The 8,723-nt window shown below is 34.6% G+C and overlaps 1 protein-coding gene across 1 annotated transcript; it reads right to left on the bottom strand.

Annotated features, from left to right (window-relative positions):
- Positions 1–1,019: 1,019 nt before the first annotated feature.
- Positions 1,020–2,222, bottom strand: LOC132624588 (uncharacterized). The gene has a single exon (XM_060339344.1). It carries the CDS (start codon positions 2,220–2,222, stop codon positions 1,020–1,022), a length of 1,203 nt encoding a protein of 400 aa, XP_060195327.1.
- Between the last annotated feature and the right edge of the window lie 6,501 nt (positions 2,223–8,723).

Raw genomic sequence — 8,723 nt, forward strand, 5'->3', positions numbered from 1 at the left:
AAAAATTTGAAAAGGTAGTTCCGCCTTAAATGGCGATGTGCAAATAGGCTGTCTGTGAAACAAGAAAAAGTGGAATAGGAAGCATTATAAGAAACCTCAAAGGGAAATCGATGATAGATTCTTTAAGAGCCTGTTTGGATGGGCTTAAAACAGCTTATAAGCTAAAAAAAAATAAGTTGGGGTAGTCCAACTTATTTTTTTTTTGCTCATAAGCTGTTTTCAACTTATAAGTTGCTTTAAATAAGCTAAGTCAAACTGGTCCAATTAATTTTTTGGGCTTATTTTAAACACAAAATGACTTTAAGCTGGCCAGCCAAACACTCAAAAAAACTGAAAACAGCTTATAGGCAACTTATAAGCCAATCCAAACGGGCTCTAAGACTACAACAAATGCTACTTCATGCCTAGAAGCTGAAAGTCCGGGATTAAAACCAGGACCGAAAATCGCAAGAGTACCTAATCTAACTCTGCTACAAATTAACATCTACTCACAAAATAATATTCATAAATTCTCATATGATAATGGATTGCACGTAGCTGCTGGAAAGCTTCAACAAGTTGGACTTATTGATCGTCTTCCTGAAGGGAATCAACTCGCAATCAGTTTAGCGCATATACTAAGTTTTGTAGGAAAAAATATTACATCATATGATTCTTTCCCTAGTTTTGTGAGTGAACTTTTCTGTACAAGACTTGAAAGGAACTTAAGACTTAATATACAGTAGTAAATTTGTGGAGAAATAGTGAGAGCAGCTTTGGTTCAAGATAAAGATGATAATACATATTGACAGTAAAAATATTGAACAGCTTGTCAACTGTGGAGTTAAAATATGAACACAATAACCTGAAAGAAAGGACTTTGCTTACTACTACTAAGCATGTTGGAGTTCAACACTGTATCATATGCCTAAAACATCCTGAATGAACTATATATATGGACAACATAAAGGAAACGATAAGAACGATCAACGACTCTAATCCATATGACCAAGACTTACTCCTGATAGGAAGCTATGAGATTAAAGGGATTTTCTTACTGGTGTTGGCCACCATTTTTGGGTAATTGGTAACATTAGTAACCCATCATTGTTTGTTCCTATTACTTGTGGCAAACCAGGCAGCTTCAATGTATGAGTAGAGCTTTCCACTTTATCTGTTCGTATATTGTACATCACAACGTGATAATTACCTACACGAAGACATACAAGATCCTCATTATATGGATGAAAAGCTAGTACAGAAACCAAATGTTTGGTATCATGACGTAATTTTGGGACTCTTGACGCTTTGATTGTAGGGATTCTCTTGTGCACCAACGTCCATTTCCCCGTTGTGTAATCATCAAGCTCCCATACACTTATACAAGGGTATCGGCTTGGTTGATCAATTACTTGAGCAAACAGTAGACGACCTTGACACACTCCCAATTTAGAACACAACAAGCCATGAATATCACGAGCCTCAAGTGGTAAATCAATAATGTGTAGAATTTGTGCAGGATCATTTGTGAATGGATCAAATGCCAGAACAAAGTCAGCCCGAACGTTACTCTTATAATTCAATCCATATAACATCCGTCCACAAGCAATAAGTGAAGTAATTCTCCCTAAGTAATTCAAAGTGCGCGGAGATGTTACAACAAAGCTGGTCCATCGTCCTTGCTCAGACGAAAAAATCTCACCATAAATCCCAGAATTATCATTATAAAAATATTGTAACACCTGGTATCGAGCATTATCCACACAATCAGGCTCAATCAAGAAACCAATACCCAATTTTAGCGGGCAATTAGGGGGAAGAACAATCCCTTGCCTAGTGAGGATATTACAGATGAAGTAATTACTTCCATCAGAGCATAAAATAAGGTCATCACAGGATGCTACTATGCAAATTTGATCGGGTCGACCCGGGAGAAACCCTAAAACCACTCGTTGTTTAGGGTGGAGGCACTCTATATATTCTACATAATTATTTTTCCGATCATGTAAAAGAAGAGTGAAGGGGAGAAGATTCTTTTCCTTATTTCGATGGTGAATGACAGAGGCGGTCACGAATTTACCGGAGGAGATCTGGGAAAACCAGCGTCTGCAAACCAATTTGCATCGAATTGCTTGTTTGCTGCTTGGTAGTCTAATGAGGATTTCAATAAGGAGGTCGTCTGGCAGATTGTTGAAATGAGGAACCTGCACCGACTTGCGTGTTCTACTCTTTGAACCTGCCATTGACACAGCCCACAGCTAGTGAGGTGTGAGGTAATAGCCCCACCTCGATATATATAGATATATATAATACTCGCTCCGTTTCAATTTATATGAACTCATTTGATGAACACGATATTTAAGAAAGAGTGAAGACTTTTGAAACTTGTGATTCAATTTACCTTTATGGGATTTCACTAGGTTTTTTGATGTGTGTGGGGGTGTAATTGATAGGTGAATTAGGGTGTGTAATTGATATGTCCGGATAATATTAAATTACATGTCCGTATTAATACAAAAATTGATTTTTTCTCTTTCGCTACCTCCAAGTTAGGGGTAAGGTTTGTGTACATTCTACCCTTCCCAAGATCTCACTCATGAGATTACACTAGATATGTTTTTTTTTTTTTTTTTTTTTGTTCTTGTTATTATTGACTAACGCCGACAGTCTGCCAAAAAATCTGTTCAGACCATTCTTACTCTCGATTCCTCCGGATTTCCTTTGTTTTCTGTTTGAGTTGTCATAGAAAGGCAGTTTAACAAACAAGGAAGGTGTTAACAACTTCTTCTTTTCTTCTTTTTGGTAAATTGGATGATAAATAATATATAAAGATAGCAAATTTTACGTGACAATTGGAGCGTTAAGAGTTCTTTGTAGCTTTACAGTATTGACTACCGAATTACCATTACAATTATTATTCGCCGATCAAAAATAGTCCCCAAAATATATGTCCAAATCATTTCATTGGCAAACACTGAAAGAACTATAAAAAATCTAACTCTATTGAAAGGTTTTCCTTAGCTCCTTCCTTTGCGAGAAGGTCAACAACTCTATTCTGCTCCCAGGGGCCAAGCTTTATCGCCAATTTTTTTAGCCTTTGCATCAGATACCTTCATTCAAGGATAATAGAACTGTAAGGTAGATGATCATTATTGAGCATTCTAATTACCTCGATAGAATGGGTAGCATTTTCCAGAAGAGTTGTAGAGTATCTGTGGGTGTTAGAAATTCCCTTCATGAATCAAATAATCCAATGATACTTCTAATCACTCCACCAATACACCTTGGGTGTAGGTTCCCTAGAGAGGACCTATCAATGTTAAGTTTATAGGAACCTCTGTTACGTGGCTCTCATTTAACACTTTGGTATGTTCTGCTTACTATTGTTAGTGTTAGCAGCCGTGATCGTATTCTCCAACGTTGACACAAGTTTTGTTGAAGTAGATCTGGTCATGTATCCGATTAAAAAGATAGTGATTTAGAACAAGTCAAATGTTCAAAAGGGGTTAAAGGTTCCCCATCTGATGATACTGTTGAGATGTTCATGCCTACTCTCTATATTGACCAGATCCATGGCGGATGATCACATCTAACAATACTATATGGCAATGCTAATAAATTTAGTAATATATACATAAAGTTCAATCATTTATTTTCGATTATTGGTAAAATCAGAAAACACAAAAATCGGAACTTCAATGGGAAGGCGTAAATAAGCGCGAAACAAGAAAAAGTGGCATAGGAAGCACTATAAGAAACTTCTAGGGGAAACCGATAATAGGATTCCCTAGAACCGAGAATCTCAAACTCCAGTTTATGCCTAGAAGCTCAAACTCCAGGATTAAAACAAGGACCGAGAATCACAAGATCGAGTACTTAATCTTACTCTGGTTTAAATTAACATCTACTCACAAACGCTGGTTGCACAAAATAATATTCATAAATTCTCATATGATAATGGATTGCAGGTTGCTGCTGAAAAACTTAAATAAGCTGGACCTGTCGAACAAATATATGGTAGGTTTGTAGGGAAACTAGTGTATAGTGATTCTTTTCATCAAAAAAATACTGCATCGTGATTCTTCCCCTAGTTTTGTTAACTTTTTTGTACAAAACGAGCAAGGAACTTAAGAATTAATATAGTAAATTGTGGAGAAATAGTGAGAGCAACGTTGGTTCAAGAACAAGATGGTAATATACTGACAGTATAAAAGTCATAGGCATTAAAAATATTGAGCAGTATTCTACACTATTATTTTCCCGATCATGTAAAAGAAGAGCAAAGGGGAGAATAATTTCATCCTTATTTCGATGGTGGTTGACAGAGGTAGTCACGAAGTAATCGGAGGTGATTAGGGAAAACCAGCGTTTGCAAACCAATTTGCATCGAATTGCTTGTTTGCAACTTGGTAGTCTAATGAGGATTTCATTAAGGAGTTCGTCAGTCAGATTATTGAAAATAGATAGCGAACCCTTCTTGCGAGGAACCCGCAGCAACTTGCGTTTTCTACTCTTTGAATCTGCCATTGATAATGCTGCTCCATCTCCGTTGATATATATATATATATATAGTGGCGGATTCCCTATTGCACTTGGACAAGGAAAGTAGGGAACTGTTGTGAGCCCAAATTCAGTAGCACTTGAGTTTGCGGTGAGGTGATGGACTATTTTTGTTTGGGGAAATTTTAATAACGTAAGATCTAGCATATAAAATTATATTTACATAGTCCTATTTTTAAATTACATCTTGCATAGTCACTTTTTCACAATATACAACATCATACAACAATATATAATTTTATACATATAGAGTACACAATATATCAACCTTGTATAAAAGTGTATAATAATGTATAGAGTGTATAATAATGTATAAGAGGTGTTTATATCCAAGAAAATTCATTTGTATACAACATTTTTTAAATTGTATTATCACTTTTGTTATATCCAAGGTACCAATAACACACCCCAACGAGGATTATGACGGGCTCCGACCCATTGGCCAGGAACCACCTGACTTAGCGGTTACTCTGAACATCATATACCGTAACTCAAAAAACACCTGCACACAGAAAAGGCCCAACTAGTAATGTCTGATAATCCAACATATATGTACAAATGCGAATCGACAAGGTCACTACAACATCACGAGTATCATAAAGCCGGCAAGGCTATCAGAAAAATATCAAGAACCCAAAACAAGGCCGACAAGGACATACATAATATTTACATACCCCACTATGTCTATGAGCCTCTAAGAGTGTACATATGAACATATATTACATAAGCAGAAAAGTACCAAAAGATAGCAAGTCCGGAATAGTGGCACTTGCTAACACCGCTGAAGCTGGAAGTCCTATTGCGGTTGCTCCTCAATAATCCTGTCAGGGACTGCAGCACGAAATGCAGCGCCCCGCACAATGGGACGTCAGTACGGATAAAAGTATTGAGTATGTAAGGTGGGAAGCAACAACAAAGTAAGATATAATGTAACATTAATAAGGATAAGCGAAACCTGAAACTCTGGAAGTAGTACGAATGCAATGCATATATATATATATATATATATATATATATATATATATAAATATATATATATATATATATATATTTATGCATAAAAATAAATAGTATCCATGCCGGACCTTTAAGGCTCGGTATTATATATATAGAATCAAGCCCGACTATTAATGCTCGGTGTTATCATCATTAGCCCGCGTCCGGGGCAATATCATAACATGCCCACTGCAGTGGTGTGCGCATCTACGCGCCATGCCCTACCAACTATAGCGCGGCACAGTGTAGTAAAATAGTGCAATACATACATATATATGTATACAATGCATGAGGAGTCAATAAACTGACCTTGGCCTTTCGGAGTGACATAAGGTCGGTAGCCTCCAAATAAGTTATGGAATTTGTATCGAGTCTAAAGAAGTAATCGATGATGATAAGTAAAATAATATTTTAAGACTTAATCAAATAACAAGACATTAAGAATTGAAATATAAAGCATGGGAATGGAGTGGATTTGTTATGGAACACTCGTTTTTATGTTCTAGTTGGATTCGTGCTAAAGAAAGAGGATAACGAACACCTTACATACCTTATTCGTCAAGCCACCACTCAAAGGATCCCTTACTTCGATGCTTGCCCATCACCCAAACCTACATATTGAGAAATACACCTTTAATCATGCCTTTACCATATTTCCCATCAACTTATATGTACTAGTTATCGAAGACTAATTTGGGATTACGAAAATTTGGGCAGCATCTTCCCTGTATTATCTACTTCCTCCAAATACCAAACAAGGCTCAAATAATACCAACAACATCAACAATAACATCATCAAGATTCTACAAGACAAATATGTACAATTTCGTCCAAAACTTTCTTCAAACCTCAATCTATAAGCCAACAACACCGACACAATAATTATAACTCTTATTCTCGTAAATATTCCTAAATCAATATTATTAAAGAGAGATTCATACCTTATATTTGTTAGAATAGCAAGATTTTTCAATAATTACTTTGGATCCAAGCCAACTCCAACGCAAAACAAAACTATAAGTGTGACTACATGTCACCCGGACCTCGATTAGTATTCCGCCACTTGAAATCTCTCAAAATCCCCACTTTTATGTTATTTGTAAGCTCTCATATGTTACTGAGCTTTTTAGAAGATTTTTGGAAGTTATTATGGAGAAAAAGAGGGGTTTTATCCCTTATATAGTGGATTAGAGTTGGTTGGCACTGTAGCATGTAGCAGCGTGCAACATGCGTTCGCGCAGTGCAGTTCCCTGCTCTGCCCGCCTAACTTGTAACGTCCATAATTCTCTACTCCGACGTTGTATCGACGAGCGGTTTGTTGCGTTGGAAACTAGACTCAACGAACTTCATTTTAGGCTTTTGAAACACCTTAAAACCCCTAATATACCTGGAGATATACCCCTCCAATGTTGACCCAAAATTCTGCCAACTTTTTCCAAATTTTCGACAAACTTATTTTCTTTGATTTGCTTGGTTCCGGAGCCTTCCATAGCTTATTATATGAACTTAAACCCTCGTAATCATGAGATAGGTGCATACAATCTCACATATCCTAGGAAGTCCTCCAAGTCTACACTTAAAACAACTAATGCCTAATAGATTTCACGTACAAAACTACGAGGTGTAACAGTACCCCAGCCTGCTGGAATCACATTTATAGGCTTTTGAAGTAGGGGTACAAATTGGGCCATTTCGTGTAATATTCCAAACATGGGCTATTTCGGGTAATTATTTTTTCTAAATAGTCATAGACAGTTATTTTCCCTTTTTGTTTGTATAAATACGGGAATTAGGGCGTGTAACTAATATATGTCGGGTATTGGGACCATGTTATAACTTATGTGGCTCAATTTGCATTTTGAGAGTTAAATTGTTTTATTTTTATCGTGAATTCGAACATGGTGCTTTCAGTTTTTTGAAATAAAATTTACATATTTAGAAACTACATAAAAGTACAATAAGTCACAATAATTGATAATTTAAAATATTTAAAAGACATTAAAAAACTATGGTAAAATTATTTGAATCTCAAAATCCGAATAACACTCGAATTTAACAATTGAATTCAGTAATTTTTTTTTTTTTTTAGGAAAAGGGTCAAGTTATCCTAACTATTCCAAATGAGTTAACTCCTCTATTATATTTTTTGCTTAAAAATATTCTTGTTGTTAGTCACCTAGCTCAAAAATACCGATCAACTAGCCAAAGCTTCAAAAATTCTTCTTACTAATGGTTGTTCCAAAAAACAAAAAACAAAAAAAAAAAAGCCAATTTTACTCTTGAAGTATTGAAAATGGGACAATTTTGCCTTTGTCAATTTTTATTGTTTTATTTTTATTTTTGCGGGTAGGAGTTGCTTTGAATGTGTAAGTGATATAATAAAAAATAAGAAAATTAGTATTAGACTTCCTATTTTAACAAATAAAAAACGATGACATATAGCTTTTTTTTCTCTCGTTCCTTACACTGACTTATTACATTAAAACATAAAATCATATACCTTCTCATCTCTTACATAATTATTTTAAAAATTAGTTTTTATATCAATAATAAAGAATTTATTTTACTAACTCTAAGAATGATGCAATAAAATAAATCAAATTTAATTATACATAGGCACGTTATATTACTTATAATAACTTTAAGTCATTCCAAATTTCGATCGTATAGTAGTTTTGAAGGAAATTGTAGAGTAAATGTTCAATTTGAAAAAAGTTAATATTATAAATTGACTTTATATTATACAAATTGACATAGTATAAAAATTATCACATAAAATAGTTAAAGTAATTTATAATCTCTTATATAAATTGTGCTCAAGTCCTTACAAGTAAAAGCACTTATCACGAATTTTAAATAGAGGGTAAAGTTACACCATTTCAAATAATTCAAGGGACAAAATTGACTATTTCAAATATATATGTACAACTCTCTTTGTTTCAATTTATGCGACTAACTATCCTTTTAGTCTGTCAAAAAAAGAGGGTTACATTCTATAATTAGAAATAACTTAACTTTAAAAATTTTCTTGTACCTTAATAAAATAATTTATAACCATACAAATATTTAAGATTTGTTTTAGACCACAAACTTTAAAATTCTTTAATTATTTCTTAAACTTTGTACAAAGTCAAACAATGCCGCAAAAAAGAAGACGGATGGAGTAATTAATTATTTGCTAAAGTTTT

This window comes from Lycium barbarum, chromosome 12 (assembly GCF_019175385.1).
Source record: "Lycium barbarum isolate Lr01 chromosome 12, ASM1917538v2, whole genome shotgun sequence".
In the NCBI taxonomy this organism is placed as follows: Eukaryota; Viridiplantae; Streptophyta; class Magnoliopsida; order Solanales; family Solanaceae; genus Lycium; species Lycium barbarum.

What these genes read in the sequence shown, in the direction of transcription:
- LOC132624588 (XM_060339344.1), bottom strand. Translation starts at nt 2,222, where the DNA reads ATGGCAGGTTCAAAGAGTAGAACACGCAAGTCGGTGCAGGTTCCTCAT.